The sequence below is a fragment of the Macrosteles quadrilineatus genome, unplaced genomic scaffold, assembly GCF_028750875.1.
Source record: "Macrosteles quadrilineatus isolate MER2022 unplaced genomic scaffold, UCM_ALF_1.0 Scaffold_1__1_contigs__length_201487025, whole genome shotgun sequence".
NCBI lineage: Eukaryota > Metazoa > Arthropoda > Insecta > Hemiptera > Cicadellidae > Macrosteles > Macrosteles quadrilineatus.
The window spans coordinates 33,290,511-33,305,740 of NW_026542594.1; the positions used below are offsets into that span (position 1 = coordinate 33,290,511).

The 15,230-nt window shown below is 37.6% G+C and overlaps 1 protein-coding gene across 1 annotated transcript; it reads left to right on the top strand.

Annotated features, from left to right (window-relative positions):
* Window positions 1-8,593: 8,593 nt before the first annotated feature.
* On the top strand, window positions 8,594-10,593 carry LOC128995807 (uncharacterized). The gene is made up of 3 exons (XM_054420829.1): window positions 8,594-8,944; window positions 9,739-9,853; window positions 10,097-10,593. Exons 1-3 carry the CDS (start codon window positions 8,594-8,596, stop codon window positions 10,591-10,593), a joined length of 963 nt encoding a protein of 320 aa, XP_054276804.1.
* The last annotated feature ends 4,637 nt before the right edge of the window (window positions 10,594-15,230 follow it).

Consider the following 15,230-nt stretch of genomic DNA (forward strand, 5'->3'; position numbering starts at 1 on the left):
ACTGTTATTGCAGCTATTGCCATATTATTTAAGCAAATACATGTTATTTTAAAGGAAATTAAACATTAGCCTTTCCGTGTTTTTCATGAGAAACTCTTAAATTTGAGAACGACAAATCAAAGGAACAGTAGATGTTTATACATCATTTTAAAGGTTATTAACTGCAGAAGTTTTTTGTAATATTTGACACTCTCTACAGTCCAGTGTAGTATAGAAAAACTTTGGAAAAAGTTATAACTTTTTTATAAAAAATCACAAATTCAAACTTCCATGGCCAAATAAGGGCTTATGCAGATAATTAATCTCAATGAGTTTGTACTATTACTATTGGAAATTTAACGAGGATTCTGAAAATGATAATGAATTTGGAATAAAAACAATGTTTAATGCACTTATGGTTATTTTATGTAAGTAAGTACTAATATTTTGAAAAAATCTTAAATTGTCTGTTATTCCCTACCTGTGAGGGTATGGAAACTGAAATTGGTGCTATTTTGTCATCAATACTTAGTAGTTTAACACATAAATTTTTTTAACACTAACTTCGTTCCGCCCTGTATTGCGCAGTGAAATGTTCAGAAATATTGCCTTCATATTGTTACTAGTTTGATCGATTGATTCTTAAACAGTTGCTTTTTGCCTTTAGTATATGACATCGATTTATGCTGTCTGGAAAAAAATCAACGTTTACCATTAACAATAACAGAGACTTTATTGTTAAAAACAAAAATAGTAAATAACACAAGTAAAAACGTATACAAATATAAAAACAATGGGTATATAAAGTTACTACACTAAAGCTCTTCGTATCATAGTAATATTTGTTGCATCCGTATCCTATATATGTATTACCTACAAAGGGGATACGCTTTATGAATAAAATAACTTATCCTAGTTCAAGTCAGCAGGGGCTTGACAATAAGCCAGAACAAACCCCTCGTTTCAGATTTTACAAGCTCAATGTACTTTTCAAAAAACTTCACGTGTCTCGCACCACTAAACTATTAACGTATCATTAAAGAATTTATTTATATTTGTTCCTTTAATTTGGAGGATCCCTTGAGAAATCTTGTCTTGTACTGTATCACAAATGAATCAAGACTGCCTTTAGTTTGTTACTTACTGTGCATTTCCTACTTTGGATCGATAGATTAATGTAATCACAACAATTAACTTCGGAAATATTCCCAATGATGTATATAACCAAAACCTACATCTCACAATATATATTTCCTTCGTTGTTATCAGTAGTGGAGTTACTTTGGAGCATTGAGTAATTATATTATGTTAAAGATCCGGTAAACCCATACATTCGTTGATTAATAATTCTTTTAAATCAGTAATATATTGTCTAACTAAATAATTATTGTTATAGATTGCAGGAGTATGTAAATATAGGGTCTAGTTCGGTTTAGTATCATTTAAATTTAAAACACGTGGCTTAAACACTAGGTACTAATGGTACTTACAGCAGATGAACGCTGTAAAACCACCACAAACTATGGTTTAAAACGCGTTTCCCAGTTTATGGTATATTGTACATAACATGTACGCTAACGACTTACAAATCTATGACCATTTTACTGCAAACAACGAAAACGACTGTGTCAGAAGGATCAATAAAGATGTCAACCGAATTGTTACTTGGACTGAGAATCATGGACTGAGACTAAATCACGAAAAGACGAAACCGATTGTCATTAGCAATTCTCGACTTCGACCTTCAATTGACTTTGGCTACATAAACCCAATCACAGTTAATGGCAAAGCACTTCCATACTACGACAATGTCAAGAATCTTGGTATATCTTTCAACTCTTCACTTACTTGGGACATAGCAGTTACGGACACACGAAAAAAGGTTTTTGCCTCCATAGTAGTTAATATTTCCTCTAACTAGAGGTAACATCAGGGTATGTTAGCAATAAAAGTGATCCGGTGCGGAGACGGCAATCTCGTGTGGTCGAGCCTCGATGCAGTGAGTTGGGAGGGAGCTGGAAGGAGTAGTGATAAACAGTGTTAATGTTTATAATTATTTATTAAGCACATAGAATGATCATCAAGAGAACATTGGGTAATATGTCGTATCTTGAGTAAAAGCGATTGGTGTAAAACTGACTCAACTTGAAGAATCCTTTGTCTGAAACGATATCGGTCCAATAAGCTGGTACACCTCCGATCTTCGTAGTTGGAGAAGTAAAACGTAGTGTCAAGGGGATTTGAAAAGGTGAGTTCCTTTTTGTGAGACATGTTGCAAGAGAGCTGGAAGAGGTCTGCTGATAGTGAATAAGGGGTAGTGTATTTAAAGACAAGTTTGAGTAAAAACATATATTTTGATCTTAAGCTCTGCACATATTTAACAGATCTTCATGAGTTACTTCTGGAGATACGATGTATCGGCCAGTGACGTCTTGGTCTGCTGGAATATCACCACGTTCATCCTTTTCCGATCTCTGCTGATCTCGGAAGCGAAGGAATGCACAAAACGGTGAGTTGTAGTTGTGATCGCCGATGGGATCATCTCCTTCTTCCCACTTGAAAAGCCTTACCCCGCAATAGACACATTTGGTAGTATCCTTCAAACTAACCATCCTAATGAAGCCTCCTTCGGCAAGATGTTTGGCTGAAGGTGATTTGAGTTTCCAGTCAGTAAAAGTTTTCTCCCTCACTGCAGGATCGTTCAAGTCTATTAGCTTAGGGTTGTTTACACACCAATCAGCGAGTATGTGAGCGTTGGACTGAGTGCAGTAGAAACCGGGTGCATACAAATGATGAAACAAACACTGATGTGCCTGTTGTTCATCAATGGGTGGGAGTATTAAAATGTCACTAGAAAGTGGTGGACATCCCAAAGACTCGAGACTGATCACAGCTCGTTGATGATCCAGTATTTCTTCTAAAACTTTTGCCTTCTCATTTGAAGCAGCGTAAAGTAGTTGTGTACTGCAACAAATGTCCTGCAGTGCAGGAAGTAGAGATTCATACTCGACACTCCCTGTGTCAAATCCGATGCCGTGATAGTGTTTGCTCAGCCACCTATTATGTCCTTCAAACGCCGAGGTGTGCCATACTCCACAGTCAGGTCCAGTATATACTGATGTGCTTGTGTCCTTGGGCAATTTAAATATCCAATGTTGAGAACATCTTGAATCCAAGTCCAAAATTGTAAGCTCTTTGATTATAACCTTCTTGTTGTTTCCGACAAAAGCACTGAAATCTATTACTGCCTTAGCAATCATGATTGTGTTGCCCGCACCAACTGTAGGAAAACGTCTGAGTGAACTAACTGGAAGCTGTGGGATATATAGCCTTTCCCCCTCCACACTTACATTATTTTGCGAACCAAATTAGTGGAAGGATCGTATGTGAACGACTTGTCTTGTATGATTAAACAGTATGCAGTAGTATTGGAGGGAAAAGCTTCACTGGCTTCAAACTCCAAACGAATATCGACCGGAGCAGACCTGAGGGATTCGTTCTGCTTCGAGCAATCAATTACAACTACAGGAGCGTGATTTATGAAACTGCTAACGTTCAAAAGTGGTTGTGAAGGAATATTGTAGTATGATTCCTGGAAACGAGTGTACATATCGTATAAGATTGCGTACCGGTTCTTACTGATATTCAGTTTTAAATCATCATAAGGATAATTTATGGAATTAAGATGAAGCTTAAGATTGGATATCTTACAGTGATCAAAACATGCTGCTGACTTTTTGATGTTGTTTTTGCGCTCTTTCTGGAACGCTACCATAACATGTCTAGGTTTTTCCAGTTGAGAAGCAGTCTTTACTGACCATGACTGTTTATCAGACAAAGGTAGGGAGGGATATTCATAGAGTTCCCAGCTTCTAAATTCTACAGGAATGCTTGTACCCCGTTCCAAATGGCGAAGCAAGGCGATCCTTTGTTTGTCACTCAGTGTAACGTATGGGACTCTCCAACACAGTTTTTCAAGTTTAACCTTAACGTCTTCAGGTGTTGTATCAGTGGCACTGGCAGCAGTCCACAAAACCGCATTCTTATCCCCTGCGGATCTGATCAGAACCAGTTCATGACGACAGTTGACAATTACTTTTCTGTAATCTTCTGCAAACCCTAAAAGTTTACTCAGTGGTATGCAAAAACTGAAATTTCCTTCGGAATCCACTACATGTGATTCTAGTGTTGATGACAATCGGTCAACTGTAGATGGCCAGCCTGAATTTCCTAATCCCTTCAACACGGTCTCGTTTAGTGAAGCGTAACCTTTAAGAGTAGATGTTATACCAGGATTCTTTACGCGATCGATCTCTACACCATTGATTTCATACCGAATTTCATCGAACAAAAAGGCAAAAGCGTTTGTTGTAAATCCAGTTCTTGTAGGCTTAGCGTCGTCTTTAGTAAGAAGCTTTCCTTCGATGTACAAATAGCTCATTGAAGGGAGAACACACAGATCTTGTTGTTGTATAGGTATTCTAATTTCATCGTTGTTCTCAAGTGTGCTAGAAGCATATGGGAAATGAGTGTGGTATTCCATGTGTGATATTGTATCATCAAATGGAAAACTTCCCAAAATGTTTAATATATCCATTACTGAAGTACTTGAAATCCTAACGAGCGTAAAAACCGTTGATTAGTACGTGTTAACCGCTTGGGTGGTTGACTAACACTGTTTACCCTTGGCTTGCGGGTGTCCAATAAATAGCCTTTGTTCTCTCTCTGCAGATTAGAAGCACACTTTGAAGGTGTGGGTGGGAAATAAACATAACCCATTGTCTATTTCAATCCTGTGACTCTTCTAATATGTAAACAGGTTGTTATACGTTCACCTCTGAAATCCACCAGTCTTTCGTCCTGATCAACAATCTTAAGCGTAATGTTACTAATGACCTTAGTGGTGATCGGCAGGTAAATGACGGAGTTTGGAACTTCAACCAGCTTATATCCGGGAGGTACAGAGGGAAAAAACTGATAGATGGTGTGCGCTTGTCGATTATTTACGTAGGACCCACTCGATATATTACACTCCAGTCTTATTGTGTTTATTTTAAAGATATCTACTACGTTCTTTGAGTAAATTTCATTCTCTGGCTCTGCAACTTCCTTTTGGAAACCCAAAAGAGATCCTACAGAGTTTGGTTGAGAGAAATCCACCTGTACAGTGCTCTTCATGGAGGTCTGTAAAGTATTATTGTTAGTCCCTAGGCGTATCCAATACTTTTTCTCAGACGACTGTGGTAATAGCTTAAACTTCTCCCTTATAAAGCTCTCAATATCCTGTACCTCATAAGTGCCGGTAGGGATTTTAATCACTTTCCCATTGTCAAAATGAAACATATTATTGGTTTCATCAATATTAGGTATCGAGTTGTAAGTCTCAAAGCTGAGAAGGCCAATCTCGTACTCACAATTTGGATCCAACTCAACCGGCGGGAAGTAGTCAACAGAGAGTGTAGAACTCCTACCCGAAAGTACAAACGTCAGAGACATGACTGGACGGGAAGGGACTAAAAAATCTTATTTATAACAGATATTTATTAGGTTGTAGACAAAAAATATAAACACAAATGCCCACAGTTTTCACTCTTATTGTCTACATCCTGATAAGCAGTCTTGTTGTAGGAGACATAATTCCCCTTCAGATATTTGTGAAGTTCCAATGGTGGTGTAAGATCTCCGTAGCTGTCAAAGTACCTTACAAACTCCCCATTCTTCTTGTAGCAGATCCAATGTGTGCCGTGACCAGTGCTGTCGTCCAAGTTCACTATTGCAGACTCATTTTTCCACGGGCTTTGTGGTAGTTCATCCCGCATAAATACCCCTCTAAAGTGTGGAATCTTTAATTTCCTTGCCCAATACACCAAGTCAAAATCGTATAAAGCACGTTTGGGCAAGAAGTTTATAAGTTTTTTGGTTGCTTCTGGTATGGGGCCATGTAAATTCCGAGTCCCTTTTTGTAAGGTCTAAAAAACAAACCCTTTCCATTGCGTAAAGCGATAGCTTCCATGGTTTCGTTATGTCTCTGCAGCTCTCCCAGGCGTTTCTTTGCATCTTTGGCTTCAGTTATTGCTTTAGCCACACCAGCAGCCCCACCTGCCAAGCTACCCAGTGCACTCAAACCCGCGAAAATCGGCAATAATGGCAACACACCTCCTGACTTGGGTAATGCGAGAATGCGTTCTCTACGACGCAAATGGTTAAACGCAGCACGCTTTCCTCTTCGCATGGACTTGATAGCTTGTAGAGCAGACGTGGCGGCCTTTTTCAAACGACGTCTACCTCCATCTTTACTTTCCTTATAAAATTTCAGTCCTGAGCCCTGTACAGCGTCTCTTGCCCGTCGCAATATGTCGGAAAAGGTAAAAGGTTTGGAGGTTAGTTTCTTAGTAGCACTTCTCCTCTTCTTTCTGCAAACGGTCCTTCTACGTTTAGTGGTTGTACCCATTCCAGACTTGGCTTTGCGAGCTCTTCTCCCTCTCTTCACCGTACCCGCACCGAGCTTCAACTTTGCATTCATTGCACTGGCGACGACCCAGGAGGCGAGCTTCTCACCAAACGGTACACCTTTAGAGCTAAAACGTGTCCAAGCTTTGTCAGCAAGAACTCTGTCTGCAGTTTGACGACTAGGAAGATCTTTGTTCTTGCTATAAGCTATGTCGTGTTCTTTACATGCCCGATCCAACAAGTTAATTCCTTGATCCCCACGCTCCAGACGCTTCCTCAAATCTGACCCAGGGCCACAGTACTGATACCCGGGCAAGTGAAGTTCGATAGGCAAAGAGTCTATCCCGCGATTAAGTAGTCCTCGACCTCTCGAGATCCTGATCATACTGAGCTAGTGATATATCACTGAATCCTTATATATCACAGCAGCACTTTGTGTGTGACGCTTGTGGTGTAAGGATGAAATTTCAAAAGCAACGTGACACGTTCACTGTGGACAACTCAGTGGACAAACTGATCACCACTGACAGTGAAGTTGAGAAACATGGCAGCCTCCTTCCTCGGTCCATTAGGTCTATTGTGTGTGGACCGTCAAACTGTGGTAAAACCAACTTAATGTTCAGCCTTCTGACTGAACCGAATGGACTAAAATATGCCAACATATATGTGTTTAGTAAATCACTAATGCAACCAAAGTACAAGCTGTTAGAGCAAATAATTAGTAATCTTCCATATATTGGGTACTTCACATTTAACAGTGAAGAGGTACAGGATCCAGGAGAGGCAAAACAGGACTCGATAATGATTTTTGACGACGTGGCTTGTGACAAGCAAGATAACATGAGAGCATACTTTAGTATGGGTAGACATAGAAATGTAGACACATTCTATCTCATACAAACCTACACCCGTTTGCCAAAACATCTAATTAGAGATAATGCAAATCTCATAATTCTGTTTAAACAGGATGAGCTCAACTTACATCATGTCTACAAAGATCACGTAAACACCGATATGACGTTTGAAAAATTTAAAACGCTTTGTAGAGCTTGTTGGCAAAAGCAAAAGTATGGATTTGTAACCATCAATAAGGACTGTGAAATAAACAAAGGTCGTTATAGGTGTGATATAGACACGTTCATTACTGATATATAAGGTCAACTGCTTGCCTTCACATGTTATAACAGTATCAGATTGGCTAAGAGAATGGACGTATATACTAGTGTCCCGACAAGAAAACGCCCTAGGAAGAAGGTTGGTAAAAAATTCAAGCTTAACTTAAAAACCTACCAACGACCACCGAGTAGAGAGCAGGCAATCAAACGAGAACTGCTGAGGTTGACCGATTCCGTTCGAAAGAAGTACAGACAACTAAGGAACAATGCTGAGCATGTAGAACAATTGTTGGAAGCCCAAGCCAAACCGCTTGTAAAACCCCTACAAGAGACTTTGGAAACACGTCTGAATGACTCTTATAGATACATTAAGAAGGAAGAACCGGAAGATGTAAAAAAAGAAAACATTTTAATAGAAAAGATACAAAATGAAGAATGTGAAGCGGATAAGTCAATGGATATGTCTACACAAACACCTACACCTAGTCAAATACAAAAATACCTTAAACGACTTTCCGGCCCCTCATATAAGGACAAAATAGACTCCACATATGGAGTTAAACTCGATGGGAGAGGTAATATGACCATTGGCAGTTTAAGGATAAAGTTTACCAACTCGCATGTAATTGTAAAAGATCGTAGCTACGAGGCTACACCAGGACTCCTGGAACTTCTTTTCATGCAGGTTCCCGACAAAGCTTCCATTACACAACAAGACCTACAGTCTTATAAGGAGATACTGCAAGCTTCCAACGCCCATCGTCAAATGTATTCCGCAGAAAAACCTATAAATAGCAACAGAGGTAAAAAGTACTCAACTGTTATTTCAGTGCTGTTTCCACCAAAGTACAGTGTGGCAACATCGGCATCACCCTCTGGGAGTGGAATAACTGTGGAAAACATTGAACCGTATAAAAGCAATGCCAATCTACTGGTAAAACGACTTAAGACCTTAATTCTCTCGAAAGAAGCAGGTCACACAGCTCACAGTGAAGAAATACAATACATAATAGGTTTGTTACAATTAAACGGAATAATAGCTTGACACAATGAGTGACAGATCAACTAAGGAGTCTTTGTCGGCATCCAAGAGAGGAATTGTCAACGAGCTGCATAGACAAGCCAGAAAGAAATTCGTTAGAAGAAAGGTTTTTGTACGCGGTATAGATGATTTGTGGCAAGCCGACCTGATAGAAATGATTCCTTATGCTAGGATAAATGGAGGGAAAAAGTATGTTTTGATGGTGATAGATGCGTTATCAAAATATGCATGGGCAGTGGCGTTAAATAACAAAGCTGGAAAAACGGTTGCATCAGCATTGGAAAGTGTGATTGAAGGAAGCGGTCGGATACCACGCAACATTCAAAGTGATCTCGGCACTGACTTTTACAATAAAGAGGTTAAAACACTAATAAAAAAACATGGTATCAACCACTATAGTACGTATAGTCCATTAAAGGCCTCAATCGTTGAAAGGCTGAACAAAACGATAAAGAACTGGATGTATAAAGAATTTAGCGTACAGGGTAACTACAAGTGGCTAGAATTACTTCCTAAATTGATTCAAAAGTACAATTTTAGGGTGCACAGATCGATAGGTATGAAACCAAAAGACGTCACCAAACAAAATGAACAGTTTTTGGTAAAAAAGTTAAATATGTCTAAGACTAGTAGTGTCGCTAAGTTTAAAGTAAACGACAAAGTGAGGATCTCAAAATATAAAACGTTGTTTGAAAAAGGCTACACTCCAAATTGGAGTACCGAGCTTTTTAAAGTAGTTCGTGTACGTCAGTCATCTCCCCCTGTATACTACTTACAAGACGAAGAAGGAAACGATATAAAGGGCGCATTTTACGAGCCTGAACTACAAAAAACTAACTATCCCAACACATTTCTTGTTGAAAAAGTACTCAGACGTAAAGGAAACAAAATATATGTAAAGTGGTTGGGATTTCCATCTCGGTTCAACTCTTGGGTATAGTAAAAACGAGCTACACAAACTAACTAGGACGTCTGACGGGATCAAGATTTATGTCAAACGCCTTGGTTTTCCCTTAGTGGGTTTAAATAGGCTAATATCATGTTCGTTTCACCATTCTGGTTTGGATATTGTTATGATAAACATATATTGTACAAGCTATGATCAGAAGACACGTTATAGACAAGTTTGGGCACTCTTTGTATCAAGAACAGAAGCGTCACTTATCTGATGATGAAGATGACGATGCGTATGTGTTGAGTGATGATGGAACCAAGAGGTTCAGAGCTGCAGTGGATCCTGACGTATCACGTCAAAAAGTGTCTAAAGGTTATCTAAATCGTTTCTATGTGAACAAAGACGATTTGAAAGAGGTAGAAGGAAAGTTATAGACATTTGCTGTTAGCCTCGAAGAGCTAAATCAAGCAGTTAAGGATGTAAAAAAATCAATAGTCTCCATAGAGGAATCTATTAAGACCGACCTAAGCGACATAAAGGAAAAACAGGTATCCTATCACGATAGACTAAACAACTTACAAGAATCGGATAAGAAATCATCTAAATTAATTACAGAGTTGGATGATAAGCTCAAGACGCTACAAGACTCGGATAAAAAAACGTCTACATCTTTAGTATCTTTGGATGATAAGCTCAAGAAGCTGAAAGACTCAGATGAGAAAACGTCTACACGTTTGATATCTTTGGATAAAAAAATCAAAAAGCTACATGAATCAGACGAGAAAACTTCTGCATCGTTAGTATCTTTGGATGATAAGCTCAGGAAACTACAAGACTCGGATGAAAAAACGTCTGCATCTTTAGTATATTTGGATAAAAAAATCAAAAAGCTACATGAATCAGACGGGAAAACATCTGAATCGTTGGTATCTTTAGAAGAAGAGATAAAGAAACTGCAAGAATCAGATGAGAAAACATCAAAATTATTAGGAACCTATGATAGAAGGATAAACACGTTGGATGAATCAGATGTCAAAACTTTAAAATTGCTTACAAATATTGATGCAAAGCTCACTGTATTACTCACGACACCAAAATTATCTCTCTCTTAAAATATCCGCGCGGGCGCGCGACCTGTCTAGACTTGTTTTCAGTTCAGTGGATTTATCCTTGACGCCATCTGCATCGCAAGGTCGATGATCGTACCTGTCCAGACCTGCACTCCGTATAAAACCTAGAACTGGTTTGCTGGTTTAGCCAGTATGGAAGCGTCAGTGAAGCGGTCGGTACCAGTTCCGCGTAAAGATCTTTCGCGAGTGAAACGTAAACGTACTAAAGCTCCGCCTGCTTTACCAGTGCATAATGTAATATACTCCGATGTAAATACTATGGACATTGACCAGCTTCTTGCATCTTTAACTGGTGAGACTCTACAAGACGTATCTGATTCCGTACACACAACAGCAGGTGCGGTCGAAACAAATTACTATACCCGCGAGTGCAGTCAAAATGTCAACGCAGTGGAAGAGGATTACGGTTCAAAGGATGTGGAAGAGTACCGGCCGGAACAACCGTCAATTCAGAAAACTCCAGTCAACTCGTCAACAACAAAATCTGCCACACGTGCTAGGTCGAGCCAGGTTTTTCGCCAGAAAGATCATCAAGGTAATCTACATGCCTCAATTTTGCCACAACTGCCGCCGCCGCCGCCGCCGCCCCCTCAACATTCGCAACAACTATTACCATCAGCAGCTAAGTTATCTTCATTACCAGCCTCAACGTCGTCTTCAGTGTCATATACGTCTTCGCCGTCAGCACCGACAACATCTGTGGTGAGTCACTCTCATAGTATACACCAGCCACACAAAGCAGCTGTGCGTTCTGATCAGCAGCCTAACTCATGGGAACCACATCTTTTACTTAGACAGATTTATAAAGTTGCAAACCAGGCTCATGCAGCTGTTGGTCTCGATTCAATTAAAGACTTTTCTCCCTCTATTTGTTTGGTAAATAATCAAACCTCAATTGAATTGACATTTGAAGATCTTTTGAGTCTGCAAAGCTCTACAGTTCACCACTCTATCGACAAGTTTTACTCCGATGAAACTCCATTCAATCCGTTCTATCTACATACAGTCATATTAGAACAAAGACCAAATGGATTAGTATCATTTTGTAACTATCGTCTGAGAAACAAGCCGGTTAATCACAATTTGAATTCTGTTACACTTTCAAGACCTTCAAGTGAATCTGATATCATTCGACAGACTCCCAGAGTGGTTCTTCAAAATGATGGATGGATCTCTTTAAAACGGTTGTTCCCATCCCTTGAGAGCTACTTTAATATCCTACTTGAAATAAACCCAACTGTGCAGTTTCTGATCTCTCGTTACACACGGTATTTTACCAAACACTATAAGGTAATGGCTCTACTTTCTTCAAACACTACAAATGACTTGGCTTCAATGTCATTGGACAAACAACTCGTTCGCCACATTACAAGTGATTTGCCACGATTACTTTCTGACTTGAATGAAAGAAGGTTGCCTGCAGAGACTCAAGATTTTTGGTATGAACGGACGGCACTTAGAACATCGATGTTGCCGTGGATTGATAGCGAGGTTCGACGATTCTGTGTAGCAAACATTATAGAAGCTGTATTAGAGAACATGAAGTATTTGTCAAAATGGTAAATATATAATTGCTGTATTGAATGTATCTTATTGTAATATATATTTTTACTGTAAACTTTTGTTCCTTTATTTATCTCCTTTACCTTTAGCTAAGGTACAACAACAATATAATAGATGTCAATTTATTTGATGAGTCAGTTATACAGTGGTAAAACACTCATTGGTTTTGTTAACAAAGATTACTTTACTTAAACAGCTGGTCAAGATCTAATTATTTATGACACAAGACGTAAGCCTGTGTTGTCAAGACCTACTAAGTAAGGTGTATTAAAGTACAAGAGAATTCTTTTCTTCTTTTTTATTTAAAATATTAGTTCAGATGTATATATACAAAGGTCATATAAAGTTGACAGAACCAACAGTTCAACATAGTTGCAATATTCAATACAAGATGATAAAAGCAAAAAGAATTTTAAAAAATAAATACTGAACGATCACAAGTATAGAGTATGTTTGACTCTAAATAACCATAGTTTACACATTTAAATATTCTAGTTAATCCGTTTAATTTTAAATAAATACATAGAAAACAAAGTTGAACACAAAACATAGTTACAATATTCAATAAAACATTAGATGATAAAACAAGAAAAGACATAACAACTGACACTCCTAAGTGTCTTAAATTTAAAATCAAGTATAACGTGCTGTGAAAGGAGGCAAGAAGGGCATGCTGAAATAAGAAGTCGTATTATTCCAGTAAAAATCCAATATAATGAAATAAACTCTTAAAACTAACAATTGTTCAGTATGATAAAACACCTTAGAAAATTAACAAAAACTATTTCTCCACTTAACCAAAATAAACTTTACAACCATTACTAACCCCCCCCCTTTTTTATTTTGCCCTCCCCTTTCTTTGATCGATCAAACCTTATATAAAAATCCCTAAAACACTTCTGGTCCTCTCCAAAGTCCATACTTCCTACTTTTCAACTCAAATATAGGCCTAATCATTAAATTTTAAATATTGATGTGTAACATGGTGAAGGGTACTCATCACTTCACGAACGCTGTCTTCAATCTTTGGTGGAGCTTCAGTGAGATGATCTGAACCGGAGACAGTCTACTGGTGGGAAGACGTCCATGGTTTGCAAACAGATAGTCCCTAGATGGTTGTTAGGCCCCCAAGAAGGTGATACTGGTCCAGGCTCCTCCAGACAACAGATAGGCGATGGTGTACTCTCCGACGATGTTTAACTCTGGGACTTGAACCCTAGGACATGTTCCAAATTCGTACTATGGATCCCTTCTTTAATATCTTTATTTTAGTATAGTTACACATACTTTCACACATCTATCCAGCAAAGTTAATTTTCCCACAAATCGTTTCTAAAGTCTAGTTTCCCCAATAAATTTTAACATAGAATACTAAAATTCTCATTTTGTTCTCATTGACAAACATTTGAAATAACCCCTTTAAATAAAATCATTCGTAAGTACAAAACATAAAATATTTTAACATATTACCTTTTTCTGAATTTACATAATAGTAAAATTGACCACAAAGTAATTTTTAATCAGCTGTCTCAAACATGTGTCTAATACATCTTGATTCTTTAACGAATTACTAAATCAGTTTACTGTGACATTTTAATTAAACACAAATAGCCTAAATTAAACATATCCTTCTTCCATATCGAAATAAATAACTGTTTAGACAAATCCTTAATAACTACCCCAAACTAAAACAATATTAAAATCCTGTCGGTTCAACTAGAACATGACTTTGAAACCAACCTAATTTTACCTTAAAAAATAAAATTTAATCGAAATATTCTCTCTGAACAGTTACTGATAGTTATAAAAATCATTTAGATTGACACAATGCTCTTTAAGTTTAATCCCTTTTAAGATACAAAGCTAAAACAATTTTTTAACACTCGTTAAAACCTGAGCCAAAAACACGTGGTGTTCAATCTTCATATCTATCAAAATTTAAGTAAAAATTATTAATTGGTTTACCCAAAAATGCTTAGCTATATATATTTACATATTGAAGTTGTACTGATTTTTCCTGGAATAACCTTAAACATAAATTGCTTAATTATTTGCATTACATACCTCCAAATCGAGGGAACAAGTTGACTGTCGGCCACAACTACGCAAAATGAGATTGAAACAAAGTGGTTCTCCTCCAAATTATGAATCATCGCTACCCTAAGCCTAATCTCGAACACTTGCCACCAGACTGCGCGCTTGCAGTTATCAATGCTGGTATCGACTTGAACTAAGAAAACCGGTTTCTTCTAGTTTTCCAGGATTTGTATTAACATTCAATTCTTTTACCTTATAACATATGAAAATAAAATATAATTTCTGTCACAATCGTGACAAATCTCCCCTTTCAAACAAAAAATATTGTTTTGCAAATCAAAATAAAACGCATTTTTTTTGTTTTCTCCATTTTTTTTTTCTCGGTGTCATAATTCACACCCTAAGCTCCTTAAACAACACGGTTCGACGACCTCAAACCACAGATATTGAAAAGTAAACAAACCTTTCCGCTTGCATTATCTCTTATCAAACATCTGACCCAATTATCAAGGTCGCGTCCTCCGCAGCGCGCTTATTTCAGGTTGCTTACATCTCCTCCCCTTTCATTACTCATCATTTTACTCAATTATTTGATACAATTGTCAAACTTCATTTTCAGTTCATTTAAAACTTCATGTTAGTAGCCTGGATTACATTGCTAATCTTACTATCTCATAACATGAATTGATGAAATACCAATATACGCATTACTTCCTTCTCATAGGTCTCAAAATTTCTTATTAACTAACACATATTTATTTACAATATAATACAAGAAACATTACATTTGTTTAAAACACATCACTGCAAACACAACATTTTTAAATAGGCGCCTATTTTATATACATTGTTATTCAAACATCAACATGGCATAAGAAATGTTATAATGTTAATTACATACGCTTAATTCTACCTTTTTCTAATAATTTTCCAAATTTGCATAATTATAAATACTACACACACATATTGGTCTTCTTTACACTGTTATGAAGAAAGAAACCTGGCCAAGTAACTTCCTT

What these genes read in the sequence shown, in the direction of transcription:
- LOC128995807 (XM_054420829.1), top strand. Translation starts at nt 8,594, where the DNA reads ATGAGTGACAGATCAACTAAGGAGTCTTTGTCGGCATCCAAGAGAGGA. An exon ending in CTGACTTTTACAATAAAGAG is followed by an intron (nt 8,945 to 9,738) that starts GTTAAAACACTA and finishes TATCAAGAACAG; the next exon opens with AAGCGTCACTTATCTGATGA. An exon ending in ACGTCAAAAAGTGTCTAAAG is followed by an intron (nt 9,854 to 10,096) that starts GTTATCTAAATC and finishes AATTAATTACAG; the next exon opens with AGTTGGATGATAAGCTCAAG.